Source organism: Parambassis ranga, chromosome 15 (assembly GCF_900634625.1).
Source record: "Parambassis ranga chromosome 15, fParRan2.1, whole genome shotgun sequence".
Taxonomy (NCBI): Eukaryota; Metazoa; Chordata; class Actinopteri; family Ambassidae; genus Parambassis; species Parambassis ranga.
This window is the reverse complement of record NC_041035.1, coordinates 6,329,110-6,352,449: the sequence shown is the minus strand read 5'-3', so window position 1 is coordinate 6,352,449 and position 23,340 is coordinate 6,329,110. Positions and strand designations below refer to the sequence as shown.

General features: G+C 43.9%; 1 protein-coding gene across 1 annotated transcript in view; it reads right to left on the bottom strand.

Annotated features, from left to right (window-relative positions):
* Window positions 1–18,065, bottom strand: part of LOC114447077 (contactin-associated protein-like 4) — a 36,120-nt gene extending 18,055 nt beyond the window's left edge. The window contains exons 1-3 of the mRNA XM_028423103.1: window positions 17,990–18,065; window positions 9,120–9,230; window positions 1,601–1,794 (exon numbers count right to left, since the gene is read on the bottom strand). Coding sequence (XP_028278904.1) covers window positions 1,601–1,794; window positions 9,120–9,230; window positions 17,990–18,065 — 381 coding nt within the window. The remainder of the gene's footprint in view (window positions 1–1,600; window positions 1,795–9,119; window positions 9,231–17,989) is intronic.
* Window positions 18,066–23,340: the final 5,275 nt, after the last annotated feature.

Below are 23,340 nucleotides of genomic sequence, written 5' to 3'. Positions count from 1 at the left end.
TCATTGAATCTCTACAAGGCTCCGGGCTGTTGCTCTGTAGCTGATCCTGACCTCTCGCATCCCTGAGAAAAGCCAGCATAAGAACTTTTTTTTAACATTATCAATAGTTATGGCATTAAAATTTAAAACCTGATATTGGGATTTTAAAAGAGTAAAAGTGAAAATGTGAGGCATGATTTCTTTAGTGGAGGAGCAGCTGTGAACAGAGAGTGCATATGTGACAGCTGTCATTATCAACAAGAGTGACATACACTTAGAAGCCATCATGGTAAAACCAGGTAGTTATTTCAGGTCAACAAGACCAGGCCGACAGTTCTAAATGGAAGGGGAGGGGAACTATAAATATAAGCCTGGAATCACCACTGACAGCTTTTATTCCTATATGTTGCACATCTATTATATATATGTGCATTTACTGCCGAGTTGACACAACTGAAACTGTTTTACTTACTATCCTGCACTTTTGTGCCAAAAACTAAAGGTATTCTCATAAAAAGGTATGAACAAAAAAGTGACTCTGACCTTTGACCCCTGAATTTGAATCATTCATCATTGAGTGCAAGTGCACTTTTGTGCCAAATAAGAACAAAGTCTTAAATTGTTCATGTTCAGGCAAGAGAACAAGGTGACCTTTGGCAACCACAACTAATTACTTTGTGTCTAAATGGCTCCGTTTCATCAAATGGATGGCTGCTGCTTGTTACATTCCATTAAAAACAGCCTTTACAGTCCAGGAGCAAGAATAAAACATGAGGAAAATAATATCTAACATCATATCAGACTGAAGTTCTCACAAAGTTGAATGATATATTTAAATAACACACACACCTGCAATGCCCTTTGGTACCTTCTAGTAGTCTGAATCTGCCTCTTCACATTCCTGGGAAATCTATGCACACTGTCTTTTACCTCCATTAACACTTAAGGAAGTCATATTCCCTGCATAGTTGTAGACAATGTGTATTAACAACACCATCTGCTCTTTTACACCTTTGCAACTGATGTGAGAAAGAGGAGGAGAACATGAGAGAGAGAGAGACAAACAGCGTCCTCTAAGCTTAAAGGAACGAGAGGTCTTGGTCCTGGTGGAATTGTGACTGATGAGGCGGATCAGCGGTCGACTCTGTAGCCCGAGAGCCATAATAAACTAGGCTGACTAATATGTGGAGCTTTAGAAGGACTTTGGAGACATGCTGCGGATTTATCCTGATTTATGCTGAGTGTGAAATCAACAAGCTTATAAGCTGCAAGAAGCCTTTTTTGTTCTCTTTCAGAAGGAGTCTTAGGCTGGCATTAGTTTTGCTCTGGCAGTCAAAGTCTAACCTCTTCTGATCTTTAAAGAGAAGCTGTTCGTCACAGTGTAACAGAAGCAGGACACTTTTCTTTCTGTGCCAGGTGCTATGAGATAAATTAATTTCTATTTAACCATAAAAAAAAAGAATTACATGAGTAAATGAGATGCTAATTCCTTTGGATTTGGTCAAATGGGACTAAATTACAGGCATGACATACAACTTGAATTGTTGGCCTAACAGAATTTATTCATTTCATCAACTTTGAATGTGATTTTACAATAAATTGTGGCGTACTATCAACTCACCCCTATGCTGCCTTCTTGTCGATACTGTTTCCAGTTGTGACCCGTGTCGCTGAACATCAGCAGGTAGGCCGTCTGCCAGTCGGAGCTGCCGTAGCGTCCTTGTGTGGCGACAGCAGTGATTTGTGTCCGCCCGCCCAGGTCAACTTCCAACCACTGATACCTGTCTGAAGTCAGAGGAGACCAACCACCAGCTCCTGCACAGAGACAGACGAAGGACAAACTCCTTTAAATGAGCCAGTGAATCCTTACAGATTTCTTGTAGAGGACAAAATTTTACAAAAAAAACGTATTTAATCATCACACTCCTCTGTCTCTTCTTTAGAAATGGAAATATTTGATCAGATTGTGTCTTTGATGTCTGTGTTTAATCTGTAGCTTAAGGTATTTACTCCGCATATATAATCCACATCTGAGGCATTGTGCAAACTCTGCTGGAATTATTAAATATTAAAGATGCTACTTCATAGCAGACTTTAATATTATCTGAGTCCAGGGCAGGGGCCTGTCAGATGAGGACATGTTTAATAATTAAAAGAGAGAAGGGTGTGTGTTTGTGTGTCAGAGTCAGACCTAAAAACTGTCTTTTGAAGCAGTAAAGGTAGAAGTATTACTATTATTTAACCCACAGTCGGCCATGATTCAAACTGATGAAGTCAACTTTATTAATAATAACATCTCCAGACCATCGTTGGCATTCTTTTATCATTTCTTTTAGTACTGACAGTCATGGATTTTAGAGGTATATTGATGTCTGTTTGGAGTCTGGGCTTCCTGCCAGCTGAGACGAAATTTATCAGCAGAATAAAAACTTTAGGAAAAATGAAAGGCAAACCAATGGTGTGCTAAAGCCTTTGTTTCTTCTCACAGGAGGTTCAAAACTTCCACCAAGAAGCTCATTCAAACTTTTTCCCTCCCAGAATGATTAATTACAGCACTACTTAGACACACTGTTGAGCCTCCTGCTTTAACTCCAGCATATAATATGGTGAAATGCCTTTTGAACGGGTCATTTAGGTGTCCTTGAACTCATGTATAATGGATGTGGAGTGCTTCAGGGAGGCAGAACTGAGTCCAACCACAGAGACCCTGTTACAGCTTCACCACGAGAAGAAAACTAACCAAAAGTTTGTGACACTTGTGTAGTCCAAGCATTGGAAAGCTTGCAAAAGTATTTTATAATGCAACGCTTTCTTTGTGAGATAAAGTATTCCACTTTGTTTTCGCTGTCTACTTAAGTAATTTATATCTCCCTGCGAGGCCTGTAATTTCCACAGAATCATATAATTTAATAGATGAGATAATGGCAGGCAGACACTGTAATTTCAATCAATAGCATTAAATTGTTGTAAAGACCATGGTAGCAATTTGTGCGATCATAGCATTTATTTTTGTGTTTGGGGAAAATGGAGCACCGTTCTGTGTTACAGCATCACTGTCATGACCTGGTGTTTATTTATGGTTTTGTTTTCCTTGTTTTGGGTTTTTAGTTTAATCTGCGTTTAGTTGTTGTTATTTTCCTGTAGTTCTGGTGTTTTGTTTCCTTGGGTTTGTGTTTTGTGTTTCTAGTTGTCTAGTTGTCTAGTCTTGTTTTGTGTTTCTAGTTGTCTAGTCTTGTTTTGTGTTTCCTGTTTTACTTTGGTAGTCCTGTCCTCCCTGTGTATTGTCTTGAGTTTTGCTTCCTGTGTTTTCCCTCCTGGTTGATTACCAGCCCTGCCCTCATGTGTGTCACCTGTGCCTCGTTGTCTTCCCTGGTCCCCTTGTATATAGTCTGTGTCTTCCCCTTTGTCCTTGCTAGTTCGTCTCGTCTGTGTGGGCTTTGTGTAGTTTCATGTCTCGTCCTTGCCATGCCATGCCATGCCATGCCATGCTTTGCTCCAGGTAGTTTCTTTGTTTATGTCATGTTTTTGAACCCTGCTTTGTATCCTTGCTAAGTATCCTAGTTTTGCTTTTCTAGTTTTGCCACGCAACGTGTGATTTTTAGTTTTGTATTGCTTTGCCCTCCTGGCTTTAAATAAAAGACCTTTTTTGGATTTGAACCGCTCTGCGTCCTGCAACTGTGTCCTCACCTCATCCACAAACCCTGACAGTACGAACTAGCCAACAATGGACACAGCAGGCGCAGAGCAGGAACTTTCGGCTGCTTCTAGCCTGAGCCGTGAGGTGGCCCCTCACGAGTGGGTCATCCACTGGAGCCTTATCAACCAGCTCAGGAGGAAGCTCCAGGCCGAGCTGGACAGGGTTGACCACTTGCCATCACCTCCCACGGACAGGGGGGAGGTGTGGCAATGGACTAATCACCGGGTCTCCGTGCTACAGATGCTGGGGAGACTGTGGAACATCAAGCAGGAGCTCAGGGCAAGGATGGACTTAGCATTAAGTGCTAACCCGTGGCTCCACCTCCATTATGCCCGGGCGTTCGAGGACATGGAGGAGTTCCGGGCTCCTGTGGCCCCCATGCTGCCCCCCTGGTTTCCCCGCCCAGTCCTCGACTCTGCCCCAACTCCTGAGGGCGGGCTCCAGATGACGTCATCCCTTCCGGTGCCGCCAGAGGGCGGGCTCCAGATGACGTCATCCCTTCCGGTGCCGCCCAGGGGCGGGCTCCAGATGTCGTCATCCCTTCCGGTGCCGCCCAGGGGCGGGCTCCAGATGTCGTCATCCCTTCCGGTGCCGCCCAGGGGCGGGCTCCAGATGTCGTCATCCCTTCCGGGGCCGCCCAGGGGCGGGCTCCAGATGTCGTCATCCCTTCCGGTGCCGCCAGGGGGCGGGCTCCAGATGACGCCATCCCTTCCGGGGCCGCCCAGGGGCGGGCTCCAGATGTCGTCATCCCTTCCGGTGCCGCCAGGGGGCGGGCTCCAGATGTCGTCATCCCTTCCGGTGCCGCCAGGGGGCGGGCTCCAGATGTCGTCATCCCTTCCGGTGCCGCCAGGGGGCGGGCTCCAGATGATGCCATCCCTTCCGGGGCCGCCCAGGGGCGGGCTCCAGACGACGCCATCCCTTCCGGTGCCGCCAGAGGGCGGGCTCCAGACGACGCCATCGCTCCTTCCGCCTCGGCCAGAGGGCGGGCTCCAGACGGCGTCGCTCCTCCCGTCTCGGCCAGAGGGCGGGCTCCAGATGGCGCCATCCCTTCCGGTGCCGCCAGGGGGCGGGCTCCAGATGACGCCATCCCTTCCGGGGCCGCCCAGGGGCGGGCTCCAGATGTCGTCATCCCTTCCGGTGCCGCCAGGGGGCGGGCTCCAGATGTCGTCATCCCTTCCGGTGCCGCCAGGGGGCGGGCTCCAGATGATGCCATCCCTTCCGGGGCCGCCCAGGGGCGGGCTCCAGACGACGCCATCCCTTCCGGTGCCGCCAGAGGGCGGGCTCCAGACGACGCCATCGCTCCTTCCGCCTCGGCCAGAGGGCGGGCTCCAGACGGCGTCGCTCCTCCCGTCTCGGCCAGAGGGCGGGCTCCAGATGGCGCCATCCCTTCCGGTGCCGCCAGAGGGCGGGCTCCAGATGACGCCATCCCTTCCGGTGCCGCCCAGGGGCGGGCTCCAGATGACGTCATCCCTTCCGGTGCCGCCCAGGGGCGGGCTCCAGATGACGTCATCCCTTCCGGTGCCGCCCAGGGGCGGGCTCCAGATGACGTCATCCCTTCCGGTGCCGCCCAGGGGCGGGCTCCAGATGACGCCATCCTCTCCGGTGCCGCCCAGTGGCGGGCTCCAGACGGCGTCGCTCCTCCCGTCTCGGCCAGAGGGCGGGCTCCAGACGGCGTCGCTCCTCCCGTCTCGGCCAGAGGGCGGGCTCCAGACGGCGTCGCTCCTCCCGTCTCGGCCAGAGGGCGGGCTCCAGACGGCGTCGCTCCTCCCGTCTCGGCCAGAGGGCGGGCTCCAGACGGCGTCGCTCCTCCCGTCTCGGCCAGAGGGCGGGCTCCAGACGACGTCGCCTGCCACAGAGACCTCCAGTGCCCCCCGCAGAAGACTTCCTGCCAAGACAGGGGTGGCAGAGATGCTGGAGGTCACCTGTCTGGATGCTGGGGGTGCATCCAGCCTTGACCCTGGAGGGTCATCAGATCTGGGTCCACGCCCTGACCCAGAAGGACTCTCAGCCCCAGCGACTGGTCCAGTCACTGGGGAACCCCCAACTCTGGCTTCCAGCCTTGACCCTGGAGGGTCATCAGATCTGGGTCCACGCCCTGACCCAGAAGGACTCTCAGCCCCAGCGACTGGTCCAGTCACTGGGGAACCCCCAACTCTGGTTTCCTGTCGGGACCCTGGAGGGTCCCCTGCTCTGGTTTCCTGTCGGGACCCTGGAGGGTCCCCTGCTCTGGTTTCCTGTCGGGACCCTGGAGGGTCCCCCGCTTCGTCCTCGTCTCTGGTTTCCTGTCGGGACCCTGGAGGGTCCCCCGCTTCGTCCTCGTCTCTGGTTTCCTGTCGGGACCCTGGAGGGTCCCCCGCTTCGTCCTCGTCTCTGGCTTCCTGTCGGGACCCTGGAGGGTCCCCCGCTCTGGTTTCGTCTCTGGCTTCCTGTCTGGACCCTGGAGGGTCTTCTGCTTCGTCTTCGGCTCTGGCTTCCTGTCTGGACCCTGGAGGGTCTTCTGCTTCGACTTCGGCTCTGGCTTCCTGTCTGGACCCTGGAGGGTCTTCTGCTTCGTCCTCGGCTCTGGCTTCCTGTCTGGACCCTGGAGGGTCTTCTGCTTCGTCCTCGGCTCTGGCTTCCTGTCTGGACCCTGGAGGGTCTTCTGCTTCGTCTTCGGCACTGGTGTTCTGCCCGGACCCTGGAGGGTCCGCTGCCTCATCTTCGCTGGTGTTCTGCCCGGACCCTGGAGGGTCCGCTGCCTCGTCTTCGCTGGTGTTCTGCCCGGACCCTGGAGGGTCCGCTGCCTCGTCCTCGCTGGTGGTCTTCCGCCCGGACCCTGGAGGGTCCGCAGCTCTCTCCATGCTGGGCTTCCGCCCGGACCCTGGAGGGTCCTCAGCTCTGTCCATGCTGGGCTTCCGCCCGGACCCCGGAGGGTCCTCACCCCTGTCCATGCTGGGCTTCCGCCCGGACCCCGGAGGGTCCTCACCCCTGTCCATGCTGGGCTTCCGCCCGGGCCCCGGTGGGCCCTCACCCCTGTCCATGCTGGGCTTTCGCCCGGACCCTGGAGGGTCCCTGTCCCCTCCATTTCTGACTCTGCCCCCCAAGCACCCCAGACTCTCGTTTTACGGGACCTTTGTCTCCGCTGCCCCTGTTGGCCCATGGCCGGGGCCTTCATGAACTCTGGGACTTTGAGTTATTTTGATTAGTTTCTGAGACTTTGAACTTTGGCTCCCTGTATTTTTGTTCAAACCCTTGTTTTGTGTTTTTAGGAACGTCTGGGAGCCGTTCCTTGAAGGGGGGGTTCTGTCATGACCTGGTGTTTATTTATGGTTTTGTTTTCCTTGTTTTGGGTTTTTAGTTTAATCTGCGTTTAGTTGTTGTTATTTTCCTGTAGTTCTGGTGTTTTGTTTCCTTGGGTTTGTGTTTTGTGTTTCTAGTTGTCTAGTTGTCTAGTCTTGTTTTGTGTTTCTAGTTGTCTAGTCTTGTTTTGTGTTTCCTGTTTTACTTTGGTAGTCCTGTCCTCCCTGTGTATTGTCTTGAGTTTTGCTTCCTGTGTTTTCCCTCCTGGTTGATTACCAGCCCTGCCCTCATGTGTGTCACCTGTGCCTCGTTGTCTTCCCTGGTCCCCTTGTATATAGTCTGTGTCTTCCCCTTTGTCCTTGCTAGTTCGTCTCGTCTGTGTGGGCTTTGTGTAGTTTCATGTCTCGTCCTTGCCATGCCATGCCATGCCATGCCATGCTTTGCTCCAGGTAGTTTCTTTGTTTATGTCATGTTTTTGAACCCTGCTTTGTATCCTTGCTAAGTATCCTAGTTTTGCTTTTCTAGTTTTGCCACGCAACGTGTGATTTTTAGTTTTGTATTGCTTTGCCCTCCTGGCTTTAAATAAAAGACCTTTTTTGGATTTGAACCGCTCTGCGTCCTGCAACTGTGTCCTCACCTCATCCACAAACCCTGACAATCACGGGGTCTTTAAAACGCAGCTTCAGTATGATATTCATATAATAAAAAACACAAAACTCATTAAATGTCTAAATAAAGCTCTCATAAAGAAACCTTTTAAGCTTTTGTTATAAAACAATCATTAAGGCCATATGCCCTAAAAAGACTTAAAATGAGAGCTGGAAACCACTGCAGCAAGGATACAGCAGTGTGTATGTGTGTGTGTGTTTGTGTGTGTGTTGCCTTGAGAGTCACTGCTCATTTTGCTGGTAAATGAACTCTGAATGAGGCGGCTCCTCAGAGAATGACTTTGTGGCGTGTTAGCGGAGGAGATGTAAACGAGAAGCTGGAAATGTTTTCATGGAACAGCTGGGATTTTATAAATTAAAGTGAGGTTTTGTTTTTTAATCAATGAAGCATTTTGCTACATTGTGAATTCCATCTAAAGTATTATTTCAAAATAGAATTAATGTACTGAGCAAGCTAATTCTGTTCTAAAACACAAATTGAAATCAGTTGTTCAGCAGAGAATGTGTAAAAACTGTCTTTCCACTGTATGTATTTACATCTTCTGTACACTTTGCATGCAAATTAGCTGCATCTTTCTGTGCACTCTTTAAAAAACGTACTAAATGGAGGTTATTTTGTGTGTTTCGGTCTTTCTTTTATTACTTTTCAGCTCTTTGCTTCTCCTGTTTTTCAGCTGTGCAAAACAACAAGAGTATGATGTGCTGCTTCAGGTGCGTTTGATCCTCTGTTAGAACCATCAGATCCTCCTTTATGCAGATCAAACTCTGACTGGCAAACAGAGAAGCAGGTTGACAGAAGCGAAGGAACACAGCGGGTGTGTTTGCTCACAGCTTTTGCCATCAAACACACCAAGGAAACAGCAACCTACAGGCTGCACTTCCTGCAGTCTCCCAGGTGGTGAAAATCGTTCAGATCCTGTGATGTGTCGAAGACAAAGACATCACAGCGCTTCTATCTGAGTTTTGCCTTTGGATTGAGTGTAAAGCAGCCAAATGAGAAAGCCATGTTTTAGCAGATACAGCACTTTTATTTTTTATTTTGTTTGTTGTTGTTGTTGTGGAAAGTCTTCACAAACAGACAGGAAGCAATAAGCATCGTGCTGTATCTTTAGATCCATCACAGTGAGGTCTCTGATGGTTGTCGTTACTGCAACACAGGTGAACTGAAACAGCTTATTGTATCTGCAGCATGACCACTAAAAACACCAGAGATCAAAAAAAAAGATTGAGAAGAAAACCACGCAAGAATGCAGCAATCATTTATTGATGTTTAACTGCTAAATTTTAAATGTGAGTAGTGGTGAGGAGAGCTGAGGGAGAGCTGGGTGGAGCTGGAGGATTACATGTCACAGCCCTGAGGGTAGGCCTGGTTCCTCAGTGGTAACACTCCCTCAGTTTTTACTCAGATATTATGATTCAGGCGAAACTTTCACCAGGGAAAGTAAAGCACTGTAAAAAGATTTTAGTACCTCTCTATTATGTGAACGCTTACTCACCTTCTCTCCTGTTCAGCTTAGCGAAGCCCGGACCGTGGCTGCTGGTCACCTGTGAGGAGCTCCTGAAGGATGAGGGCAGCAGACTGGACACCAGCGGGCTGTGACACGCCTCTGAGAAGACAGAGCACACAAGTTAGAACCAACTGGTATGGATGATGGATGTCACACTTTATATCACACTTTATAAAGTTATCACTCTAAAGATTAGATTTTTGTTTTTATGGTTTCACAACTTCTTCCACCAACAAGCTTCTCCTCTATTTTCATGGCTACCATGGCAATAAGTCCTATCGCAACTTGGAGATTTTATATGCACTTTTTCACACTCGACAGGAGCTAACAAACACACACACACACAGATATATGGATATTTTAGACACTGGAAACTGGATGAACTGGGAAAAGTTATGGTCATTATTGCTGTTACATTATTCAAAGGACTGTAAGACCTTTCTCTGGCCCACTGACTGACTGGGATTATGGATTGTACTGGAAATGGGGTTTTGGTTGCTGAATCACACAGAAATAGATCAGCATAAAGGTAAGCTGCTGACCATGTATATGATGTGGAAATCCTGTAAAACATTAATGTCTGTCCCAGAGGTTTTGCTGAGGTCTTCCTTCTTTCAGGGTCTCAGTCCTAGATGTTCAGAGAAATTAAATACTCACTAAATATACAGTGTTCAGGTTCATGAGACCTGGCTTATTTTCCCATTTCCAGTTTTCAAACGCAGCTTTTTGTGTGGTGACATTAATGACCCCCGAGCTGAATGCATCTGGTCTCAAGAACAGCACAGCATTAAACTCTGAAGGACTGTTTTGAATTGTGATGGGCTCACTAGTTTAAAACTTTTCAACCACAAACACTCTAAACTCGTTAGACATTAAAATATGAGAATAAAAACTGAAATACAGACAAACAAAGTTTCCACATCATAATACCACTGTAGGAGAGCAAAGGTCAAATGTTCATTTAGCCCAGGCCCAATTGACATGATACAAAACTAGACTAGAGTGTAAACTGAATGTTCTAATGAAATGCCTGCACAGCTGTCTTAGAGGCATTATTGTGTTTGCTAAAATGAAAAAACCAAAAAGTTCAGAAAAGTGACAAAACTCAATAATACATGCAAAAACTAACAAAGGTCAAACTAAACTCATGATGCAAACTAAGACAGAATCAGAACTGCCAAAAACAAGGACTTGACATTGATTATATTAATATGAAAAAATAGTACTCATGTTTTCAGTCTTTTAAAGTGTCTTCATAAAGGTGGAAGTTGGGCCAGGGGCTACATACATGAATGAATTCTGAATTTTGGAATATTTGTCTTCAGCAAATCAACTCTTGCTATTAGATCTAAACAATCCATTTTAAATTTGTGCTGTTATCTATGTGTTATTGTACTGCTTTTACTTAGCACATCACAGAGCTAAGGGTGCTATTGGTAGCTCAACAGCTCTTGGCCTGAACAGAGATATTGTGAACTGTGAATATTGTTAACTCTCCAATTCAAAACTCTGTAAATTGTCCCATTAATGTTAGAACCCCCCTCAGGACTCTTAGTACCCTTCACATGCCTGAGTGATACAGGAGTGTGTTCATCATTATTAATGCAGCAGCTTCACTTGTATTCTCTCATGCAGCCTCTCATCCAGATGTTTCTCTATTTATGGCTATATACTGCTGCTAATGCAGCCATTAAAGTTTAACCTAATATAAGGAATCACATGTAGGAGAGGGAAAGAGCAGCTTTAATACTGTCTGCAGTGTACATTCACATTTGTTGTATTTAATAGATGTCATTTTAATCCAGAGTGACATACATCCTAAGTGCATCCAACTCTAAACACGGCTCAGAGGTGAATACTGACGAATCAGCAGATGATGCTGAAATAATGCTGACATATTTGGATCTGAGGAAACACTCCTATAGGTGAAAAGTACATAAGAAGTAAATGCTGACAGAAGTGTTTGTACATCTTCCACTGTGATGTCCTTCAGTTTTTAGAATAGAAAGGAAGCAGTGCCTGTCTGCACTTTCCCAATCAACATATCTGCAGCCTGAATGCTGAGAAACAATGTTTCCTGCCCTGCATCTGCCAATCAAAAAACCCTGTGTATACATATATATATATAGACAGAGCCATATTTGGAAACAGTGCTTAAACAAAGTAACATGAACCCCTGTGCAGTGCAGACAGTTCAAATGCAGAAGCAATGAAGCAGCTACAAGTTTTGTGAAGCATATAATGTTGAATTGATGTTAATTACAGTTTAGCCTGAGAACCCATCAGCAGCTGTCTGATGACTCAGCCTCTGGGGCTAAGTGCCAGAGTTGAAAGACAAATGTAAATGGCCACCACAACAGCTTCGTGGACATGATATATTATGACATGGAATTCCTTCTTGTTTGCTCTGCACATGATGCTGTTTCCCCAGATGCTCAAACATGACTCAGCAAGGGCAAACAATCCACAAAAAGAGCATACAGTAAAAAAAATGATCAAAACAAACATGCCACACATTGAAAAATCCACCGGGCCTCTGCACTGAGAAACAGCAGCCTCCTCCGGACTCTCAACAGCTTCCAACACTGGGATTTCTTGGAAAGTCCTTCCTGCTGGTGTTCACTGATGCATGTCCTGAGTGAGCTCATTGCCTCACTCGCATGTAATCTAGGATAAGGACAGTGAAAATATAACACATTTGCACATTTGTTGAGGGAATCCTGACCAATTTACAGAGTCACTGGAGTGCTCACTAAACTAACTAACCATCGCTTTACCCCAGATTATACTTAAACAAGTCACATAAGAAAAGGCAGCACTTTATCATTCTTCATCTACACACAGACAGAAACCTGAAACAAGCACCGCCGCTGTGCTGAACAAGTTACAGAACCTGCTCATGAGGAGAAACTCACAGACATAAATCGCTGACACGGTGGGAAAACTCAATATTATTGTGCCCTTGAGCAAAATACTTGACTCCAGACCGCCCAAATGAAGCATCAGAGAAATAAAACAAACAGTTCTGTTCACCAGCATAATTCACACCGCCTGATACTGATGTGATAAAACCTATGGTGTCCTCACTGCTACAACATTTGATGCTGTCATACTTCATTAGGGCCTAATGTTACAGCCCCCGCTCCAAGGACTTGTTAAGCACAACCACCTGTTGAAAGCCTCTGCACTGATAATCAGCTTTTCTTCCTCCTGTCTTACTCTATCGATTCCCCCAAAGCAGTAATTCACAGGCAGATCAGTGCACTGGCTAAGCTACTGATCAGCACTTCTGGAGTTGGCAGGAGTTCAGTGACACAAACATTTCAAAAGAGGCCTGCTGACACAGAGGACATGTGCAGACTTTGTGTTTGAAGGACGGTCTAATAAAACTTCTTTAAAACCCAGGGTCCCCTGCACCATCATGTCTGCTTTACAAAGCACTGTCACGCTGTTGGAAATTAATTAGATTAATGATTATTTTATTTAATTATTTTTTCATAATGCATAATGGGAAGAATTAATCTTTTTGACATTTCAATAATGAAGAGAGTGCATTTGTAACAATGGCTGTCTGAGCTTTGACAGCTTTAACAATCATTTCAAACAATCCACAGAAGTGCGATTAGTATGCATGACAGAGGGAATGTAAAAACAACTGAAATGATCTGAGTACAAATACAATAAAACAATATTTTTATCTGTTTACCCATAACATGGAGGGGTTGTCTTTGTCTTCCTGTTCTGAAACTCTGCCATGAAACGCAGTCAAGACGTTTCAGAACAGCTCTGGTGTGACTGCGCGAGTGCTCACATCTTCCTCTGCCGTGTCTTCCACCTCATTAACTGGACCATTAAATTGCTTGTCAGATACTTTATCTCTGTTGCATCTCAAAGTTTTTGGCTCTGACTCAGCTTTGTCCTGTGGTGTTCAATGTCAGCAGCAGTCTCTAAAAGCAATGACATTTGGACTGCACTCACATTTCCATTTAAGACTCTACATCTGAGCTAATTACGCTGCCCCTTGTGGCAGCCTGGAGTGTAAGAAGGAACAGATGGAGACTTTACAGTGTAAAGGAATGTGAAGACATCCACTGAAGCTAAATTATTTCCAGAATTCATTTGCAAAGTTTTTTCCTAAAATACATACTCATCCAAACAAATCAGTGGGATGTGAAAAAACATCCTTTTGATTAGTCCTTCATGGACACAGGCCTCCCATGGACATGTCACATAGTGCATGACCTTTCATTATAATGGCCAAGATGGAGGAGAAGTTTGTTGCATATAGGATGCATAAAGATAAATTATTATTCTTCAAGTCCATTGCATAAGAAAGTGCAGCTTTTCTTTATGCACTCAATCAAGTTTACACTTGCTTTCAGTTGACCTTTGGCCATCAGCATCACCATTGACTTCTTTAAGTGCTGCAGCATCAGCATTCTCTTGTTTCTTTATCTTTTTCTTCCATCATCATTGCCTTCAGCATTCATTTTTTTTGTTTGCTCAGACTGAGAAAATTGAAATGCCAATTTTTAGCCAATTCTTCTGTACAGTTCACAAACAGAGCTGAAGTTGAGTCTCAAACCAGGACCCACGTCAACGCAGCGACAGAGCTCCCTGACCTTAGCAGAGTTTGACGAATTCCGGGCCCAAACACAAGTCATCTAAGGTGATGACAGGACCCGGTGATAAATGAGTGTGTGTTTAGGGAGCCAGAGATTCAGGGCCACTGGCCTTGAGCAAATATCTGTGCCTGTCACAAACTCAGATGAATGGATTGCAGTCCTCCGTCAGTTTTATCACTTAACTACTTGTCTCTGGGTTAATAAATCTTGATTCCTGACTGACAGCGCCAAGTGTACACCATTGGCCGCCGCTGCCTTGACTTCATCAGCTCGCATTCATGGCTCCCCTTTTTTTCTGAACATTTTCATAAATGACACTAAAGAAGAAATATGACACCGGGGTTCTCCTCAGCTTCCTCTCACTTTTCACATCTCCTCTGGCACAGCCCTCATGAATCATTCATCATCATCACATCAAGGACAGTGGGGCACAACACAGTCACACTAATTAGACTTTATTTACAGCTTCATGTTCATCCAGAAATATTACACTTAGATTTTCTGGTTCAAAATGAGCAGTACAGTGAACATTTTCTCCAGTGCCATTGCCAGAATTTATTAGAATAAATGTGACATGCAGAACAGGACACACTGTAATTAGGAGAGAACATACAGTATATATATATATATATATATAGATGACGGTAATGATAGTTTCCTCTGTTTTCTGCATGCACCAGGCAGCTCAGTGACAGCTGTGCTGGAGTAGTCAGGATTCAAACTGTTGCTCAAAGAAAGCAGCTGAAACCTCCTCCCACATTAAGCCTCAATTCCATGGGTGTCTTATTCTTGTTTCCTGTGTTTCCTGGTTATTTTAGTATATTCGTTTTGTTTTTGTTTTTATTTGTGTTCGTGGGTTCCCCTGTGTGTTTGTAGTAGTGTTCCTCCTGTGCATCCCGCTCTCTGTGATTACCTGCTCCACCCTAATGTGTTCCACCGCCCCCTTGTCTATTTACAGTGTGTGTTTTCCCTCACTTGTTGCCAGTTCATCTGTTCACTTCCTGTGTTGTTGCCTGGCTTTCTCTTTCCTTCATCTTGGTTAAGTCACGTTTTTGACTCTTCAGTTTGTGTCAGTTTGGAGTTTTTGGTTTTTGTTTCTTGTTCTGCTGGCTTTATGTTAATAATGCTCACCTTTTGTTTGGATTTTGTTCATGTGTGGGTCCCACCTGAACTCTAACCCTGATAGTGATGTTTTGACCCCATTATTGGAAAGACAGGGGAATCCTTTAATTTTTTTATGACATGGAGGAGTGTCAACTTTTTTATTCCTATAATATTTTTTCTACTTTAGCATTTTTGTTTTTACAACCCTGTATTTAGTAAATAAATTGTTTGTTGTGTTGACAAGGAGAACGGCTGTAGTTTCTTGATTGAAACAGCAGGTGTTCGTGTCTCTCCTGTGGATGTGAGATTAAGTGTTCACAAAATCAGCAGGTTGTGGAGGCAGTTGTCACCATGGTAACCAAGAAAAGAGCAAAGGAAGCTTGTTTTAGATAGATGTTTGCCTCGTAGCATGTGTTTAATATTGTTGGTTTTATGTTAACCTATACAATATTTGTCTAAACCTATCCACAGCTGTGATGTCCTGATAACCTAAAGACATTGATTTTTGGTGTTTGGTGTTCATATGTCTGTGCTTAAGTCACTATAAATAATCTCTACAGCCTGTGTAGAGAACATATTTGCAACTTGGTTCACTTATCAATATTGTTTTTTCATCACACCAGAATCTACAGCTCATCATCACAACCTCTAAACGTACCTAAACTGACACAAGACCGCACCTCCTCCACCTGTTCTTTCTCTGGAGATGCAGCTCTACTGACACTTTAACTTGTTGGTGATCACTATCTGTAGTATGAGTGGTGAGTAACTGTTATCTTAACACACACGCACACACACACACATGCACACAAAACCTATTTTTGGTCATTATTTGCCCATACACGGACACAGCCGCTGTACTGCGCAGCATTCCCTTGCTGCTCCTTTCATCCTGTTCACACATGGCTATTCACTTGTTATCAGGGGATGCAGACACTCCACACACACACAGACACACAGGTTAGGAGAGCAGTGGTATTACCTGTCATTAGGCAGCGATTAGAGCACACACTCCACATCAGCTCAGAGAAGAGATAATGATCCCATGAGAGAGAAAGTGAGAGACTATCAGCAGCACTGTGTGAATCTCGTGTGTTTGAAGGGAGCAGCGTGCAGATAACAGGAGATCGTAGGTGTGCATTCAGCTGGGAAACATCTGGTTTGTTTTGTTGTGTTAAAGGAAAAAGAACTTCAAAATGTCTGCCCACCAGAGGTAGTAAGAAAAGTGTTGCTTTAAAGTTATGACATAAATATCCTATAGAGTATAAATAGAATACAATAGAAATACTTTATTCATCCCAAGCTGGGAAATGTTGCTATTGCAGCAGCAATATACAGGCACTCAGCATTCTAAACATATACCTCTAAGGGTAAAAATAAGCAGTATTTACAGAAATCAGTTTCTGGAGGCAGCATCTAGTGGCTATTTAAGGAACTGCAGATATTTTCCTAACCAATGAGAGACTGAAAGCTACAGTAAATAAGTAATTCTCTGTACAATTACATGATCGGCCTAACAACCACAGGTTTTCTTGAGAATCACTGGGGTCATCACCTCCCTCCACATGCTCCGCTCTGGGTCGTATGCACAATCCTGCTCAGGTTTTTTTTTCTCTACCTTATTGACACAAATTCATTAGGAAACATTATTTTGCGGCGTGCATTTGCTTTCCAAGCTTGGTGATCCCAGATGAGATGAGTGAGCAGCTGTTTTGGAGCATCAGGAGCAAATTACATACAGACTGTGGTTGTGAATTGACACAAAGAAAAATTGTTTTTTCATGCATAACTTTCCCCCAAAGAGATAAATACAAAAGAAAACAGTGAATTATTCAAACTACACAACACATTTATGGTTCAAGTTATGTATTTAACAGCATCAGGACCAGATTGCTGATAATCTTTACAGATGTGTGTGTTTTTTTTAACCTAACCAAGTTTTGTTGCCTATCAAATGCTGAAGTCAAATATAATGTTCCATCCACCTGGGTCCACTTGAAAGTACACATTAGCCACAGCAGAGACAGAAACATCTGCCCTCTCATGACAGTTTTACCTCCTTTGTTCACTCTGACAAATACCTTGAGTCGGCCCTTGCCTGTGGCATAGGCTCAACTCTAACACAAAGTCAAATAAAATGTGAAGAGAGACCTGGCCACTGGGGATTATTAAGTGGATGATGCACTGTATGTTTACCCTAAAAGAGGACGAAAATGGGTCGCAGGCACAACTTATTGATTTTAGAGAGACAGATGAATTGTCTTTTTTGTTATAGTTTGTGAAAGGCTCTCAGCTGAGTCTACACCATTTCCTCCAGGGCAAAGGAATGTCTTTATCTCCTTTATATCGCTTTTTCAAAGCCTATAGTGTGAGTGCGGCTCTCTCCAGGGGGAATATAAACCTGACCTGGTAATTTCTATTACTTATCTGTTTGTCCCACTCTCCTTTCACTGAATACCTAAGTAGCATTTAGTCACCTGACATTTTTAATAGATCCTATTTGCTCAGGCATGTTGACTCAGAATTAAATTTAATACACCCAGAACAGAAATGTATACCACTATGTTAGTAATATTGGAAACAAAGTCCAAACTGCTCCAATCTCTCTGTTCACATTTCTATTGACATAATGTGGGGTGACTACCAATAAGGACCCAGTGGAAGTGGTAACACATACAACTGATATTTGATGCCATGCCAAACCACTCAGAGTAAAGTTTAAAAAGAAAATTAACTGATAAAAAGGAAAAAAGGAAACAATTTGTTACTAATCAAAAAATCTTTTAGCTATAATAACTTGTCTCTTATTGCTTCCTTATAGTCACACAGTCATACATCTAAAGTATAAAGCTCTGTGTGGACTTGATCGTGATGGAGGGAAGTGTTTCTCATTCACTTGCTCTGCCCTCATTCAAGTCAATAAAACAAAATCAATTAACATATATATATATATATATATATATATATATATATATATATATATATATATATATATATATATATATGTTGTCATGCATGCCTCAAAAAATTCAGCTTTTCATAAAAACTCATTGGATTTGTAAAATCCGCACAGAGTGAGTGGGTAAATCTTCTGTAACCCTGCAGACATTTGAAATAAACTGTACTCACCTGCTTGTGTTGACCCATTGAAGCTGAAAAGTATCAGTGCAATAATTCCCCAGACTTTGTTACTCCAGAGATCCATGATGAAGTGGAAAGATGCTGCAGAAAAAGCCTGGTGAGTGAAGGAGGGAGACAGTCTGCCTCTCCTCTGTCCTCTTCACTCTGCTTCTCCTCCTCCTCCTCTTCCTCCTCCTCCACAGATCCCTGATGTATTTTGCACTTGTGCGTCCACAGCGCTCACCGACATCCGCCTGGCTCCACGGAGATGGCACCAGAAGCAGGGCTGCTTTCTGTTTGGCTGCACTCTGCAGAGTGTGGGGGAAGAAGAGAGGGAGAAAGACACAGGAGAGAGAGAGAGAGAGAGAGAGCTCACTGCTGTCACAGCTCCAGTGCATGGTACTTTAGTCATTTACAGGACTTGAAGACTTTTTGGTCTGCTTGAATCGTTCAGAGGAAAACCTGCTGCAGGCTACATCATTCTGCTGCCACAATGTTTGAAAAAGAGTCATCTCAGGTCCCCATTAGGCTCCAGGCTGCTGCTCGCACTCTGTCATCATGTAATGCAGCAGGTCAGGTCCAGTGGTCATGGAAGGGATCGCTGCAAATCAACAAAAGAGGGCCACAGAGGGAGCACTCAGAAATTAAAATGATAAATAAAAAAAGCACCGTAATCTCTGCACTCTTCATCTTTACAGGTAAATATGTAAATGAAAACCAGCCTCTTCCTCTCACTGACACGTACCTTCTCTGCAGCGTCTTCTGCTTGTATGAGTCCAGTATTAAGAACATAAGAGAGTATTGGTCGGTCCACTTGTTGTAGAACAACCTTACTGAAACCAGCAGTGGCAACCTTCCAACATTATGCACTTGTTTACTCCTCTCTGTGTCTTTAAAAATATGGCCTCATTGCTATGGATATTATCTTATGATCTGGTCATCTAGGTAACACTAATTATTCTTTAGTGCAAAATCATGGCTTTTAAAACCTAAACTTAAGAGCCTAGAAACTAATTATAAAAGAAAGATAAATAGACAGGAGGATTGCAGACTGTGACATTTTTTTCTGCTCCACTTGCAGACTTTCTTCTCAAACAAAAAATATGAAACAGGACTGAAGAAACAGCTTCTTTCCAAAGAATAGATTTTTAAAACCAGCACACAATGAGTAATTTCTCTGTCTGAATTGGGTTTTCAATCTCCTTTATGAACACTGTATAAATATGTCACTTCTGCTGAGCGTAGGAATAGATTATCCTGCGGTCTTTATCTGCATTATCATAGTTAATATAACTGTTCCTAGATCACATCACTGTGCTTGTTTTATCTGCACACAGGGCTGCTAGATGGGCTTTTTCAGGAGACAGGTGGCATACGAATGAGGAAGCTGTGAGCAAATGAGGAACTGCACTTTTAGTTTCTAATGTTTTAGAAAGTTAAACAGAACAACCCACTCTCAGGCTGAGTTTTGTGTATCTGTGAGACAAAACCCTCAGCATACAGTATGCTAATCTCGCTTTCCTCATCTCTGGATTTTTGCTGCTGGATTATTAACATTTCAAAAAGGTTTCTACTCAGCAGAGTGATCAGAAGTCACTGTTGTTCCATGCCAAAGCAGAATGTAAATATTTTCACCGACAACATTTACTCAGCATAGTTCTGTGTTCACTGTCCAAACTCTGATGTGGATGGGACGCCATCCAGTCACAATAAGATCCATATTAACGATCATCCTCCCCTTCATTAGACACAGGCAAACTTTACCAAACCCTAAAAAGTTAGGGAGTAAGTAGGAAATCAAGGTCAGCACAATCTAATGCAGTCCTAAACTCATTGCATATGGGTAAAATCACCCCTTTCTTCACTACTGCCCACTCACTGTATCATTGTGGAGGACATCGCTTTCTACAGTTAATAGTCTTATTGCTGTTGTAATATTAAAAAGTGTCGTGTTGCTGCTGGGGTAATTAATATTGAGCACAATGCACTATGTAATATACAGTTCACAACACTGATGCAGTGATTTTGATTGGTTATACACTGCTTTCTGTGATGCATTGTGGGATACATCAGCCACTTTCACATCTGTATGTAACACCCTTATGAATGAGCACAAAGAAAGAGGTGTGATAGTGGCTCATCCACTACATAGGTGTAACAGATCTCACTACACATTTGGAGTGGTGATCACAGCCAATATCTCCATAACTTCAATTTAACCCTATAACACTCAGAGCCTAGCAGAAAATGAAGAGGTAGGAGTAATGGGACAGCACAGCTCATGGATGGACAAAAGAGAAGACACCTCTTGAAGTATTTTTAGTAAATTCTATCAAATACAAAAAGTGGAAGCCAACAGAAAGAGGAGTGAGCTGAACCTTCCTGACAAGACAAGGTCATCACACTTAAATTTCAACGAACACTATTATAACATCAATGTTAGGAGCACTTATTAAAGAAGAATGAAATTGCTCAACTATAAGCACCCCTCCCTTGTTCCTCTCTGCCTTCACATGCTCCACTTTCCTCTTCACATTGTTCTTGTCACTCTCTATAGCTGCTTGCTTGTCATTGTGGTCCTAGACGAGTAATACCGCATTAGCCCTGTGAACCTGGAGCCACTGAGGCACAAAGAGCTCCATTACCATCCTGTACAGTTGTTAGGCCCTCCATTAATTCATCACCTCCAAACTCTCCTGGTTTACCACAATACATGGCCAGCATTTCAAACAGCTAAGAGAGTACATGTGCACATCTTCACAGACTGAGATGGATGAATTCAGACGTCCATGATATTGTGAGGCAGAGGCACACTTTATGGATCAAATTGCTGAATTAACTCTTAAAGACCTAATGTGTTGACTGACAGGAAACCATGAGAGATTAATTTTGCGTGTCATACATGCATATATCTTCTATGAAATAGACCTGCTTTTATCACTCTTTATGGAATTTAACTGACGTAAGATCCAAAGAGCAAACTGTAGCAGCTTACTTCTATTGAGCAAAGACAAGATTAAGCGTTAAGATCACTCATGTAATTTATTACATACATGCTCTGAGGAAAAATACTCAAAGAAAAAAAATGATTCTTTCTATGTTATAGGCCACAGACTTACCAATCATCTACATTTAGAACTGTTTTATAAAGGGGCGTTAAGGAAACAGAAATATAAAGAAAAGAAACATCCAAGGAGGCAGACAGAGGGATTTGTTACCCTGATAATTAATGGAGACGGCGTAGGATAGCAAAAGTTAGTTATCTCTGTCTCTGTTATAAATCCAGTGTCGATCACTCTGTTCTGAGCCAGAACGGAAAAATCTGCAGCACACCTGCAGAAAGATTCATAAATTTGGTGCAGTACTTACACTGAAATGAAATAACTGCCAGATATGTGGCATATTTATGGTGCTGCTGTTCTTGACAGAGGGAAAGAGAGAAAAAGACAATCTGTGAAATCCATTCCAGAGGTCAGAGGGCACCACACTGACTGATTTACTAGATGTAGTGCTGTTATATACATTTAGGCAAGGCTAGCAGTGTTTGCTGCCACTCCCACTGGTTGTTTGTGGAATTTAACCATATGTGTTTGCATTCTGTTTTTCCTTAAACCCAAATTTGGCTGCATCACAGCAAGTGGTGTCTGTTGAAAGTGTAGCTCTCCATTTACATGTCACAATATTTAAAAAAAAGACACTCACAGTATTGCGCCACCTGCCTTCATATTGCTAAGTAATCAGTGTTTCCTCAGCCTCTTAACCCCTGCTTCTCCTGTTGTTGTCTGAAGTCGCGCCCCAAAGTGTTGTTTTCTTCCAGCTGAGTGGCCCCTGTCAGTCACTGGAGATGGGTAAGCGGTGCTTCGAGATCGTTAAGGCTCCGAGGCGTCCCAGCACCAAGACTTGCACCTAATATCACGCTTCACAACCCAGTTAATACCCAGCAGCACAGAGAAAAAGAACAGCTCCGCCTAAATGCTCCCAGAACACCAAAGGACATATTTTTACTCACCTCGCTGCTCACTGAGGTCAAAGCCACCGCGAACAAATCAGCTGTCATCTGTCTGAAAGATGTAAGAGCCAGGCAGCAAGAGAAACTTTCAGTAAGTAAGTTGTTTTTTTAATGTCAAAAGTTGCAGTGCATTTCTTTTTTTTTCGGCCTGTAGGTTCTGCTTCTCAGATCTTTTTCTTAACCTAACAAAGCAGCACCTGAGAACAGAAGTCATAGTTTCCATGGTGATAGTCAGAATTTGGATAATTTCCACCATCCATCTTGCTCCTTTTGGAGGATTTTGTACTATTTGCCCCAAACATTTAGTGTGTATGTGTTGTTCAGGATTCATTGGCAGTCATTTATTCTGTCATTTATGTGTGAGAATGTTCACACACTTTTCAAGTCTTGTCCACTTTTTTTTTAATAAAAAGTTTGGGGGGGGGGGGGGACGCAGAGTTTTCATTTATGGCATTGATTTTTAAAGGTAGAAAGCTGCAGTATAATTCAGTCTCTTTCACTGATGTCTGTGAAAATTATTCATAGGCTAGCTGTTTGGAGGTCAGGTGAAATACAAAGAAAACAAACAACATTTTTTAGTCAATAATGATAAAAAAAAGCGAAGTGAAATGAGCAGCACACACAGACTTTATGTGGTGGAGCTGTTTGTCATACTGTTCGGGAAAGAACTGCAATTAAATGAAAATAAAAAAACACAGTACCACTTCCAAACTGCATGAGGATGCACTTTCTGAAGGAAAATGCTTTAGGCAGACCAATAAACAATGCACGTCAGTGCTGCACAGAGGCCTCATAAACAAGTCAGTGTGTATGTTGAAGGATAAACGCTTTATTCATATTCAAGGTGGATAGAGCCTGAGCATTAGCAGCTCACGTTGTTAGCACACTGTTAAGTTGTGTTTTCATATATGGACAAAAGTGCACAAAATGTGCACCAGTTGACTAACTTTGCCTTTTCGAGTTAAAAAGTGACATACAAAAATATCAGTGAAGTAGAATGACACTTTCCCATATAGTAGAGGATAATAAAGTCTAAAATCAAAGTTATGTGATACATTTTCTACCTCTTTTTGCCCACATTCACTAGAAAATTGACCTGCTTTTGAAGTCAGCCTCAACAGGCCAAGTGAGGTGTGGAGGAGGTTACTATGACTCATGCAATCTACGTAGTACACACAGAAATGTGAGTGCACAGGAACTGCTGCTACCTGTGGATGATAAAAAAAGGTTCCATTGGAGTTCAGAAGCTAAGGTTAAGGTTACCCACAAACTCCCTCTAGAAAGGACGGAGAGCAAATCTCTGTGTTTACATTTCTCCCCTTTCATAAAGTTTAAAACATCCATTAAGAGT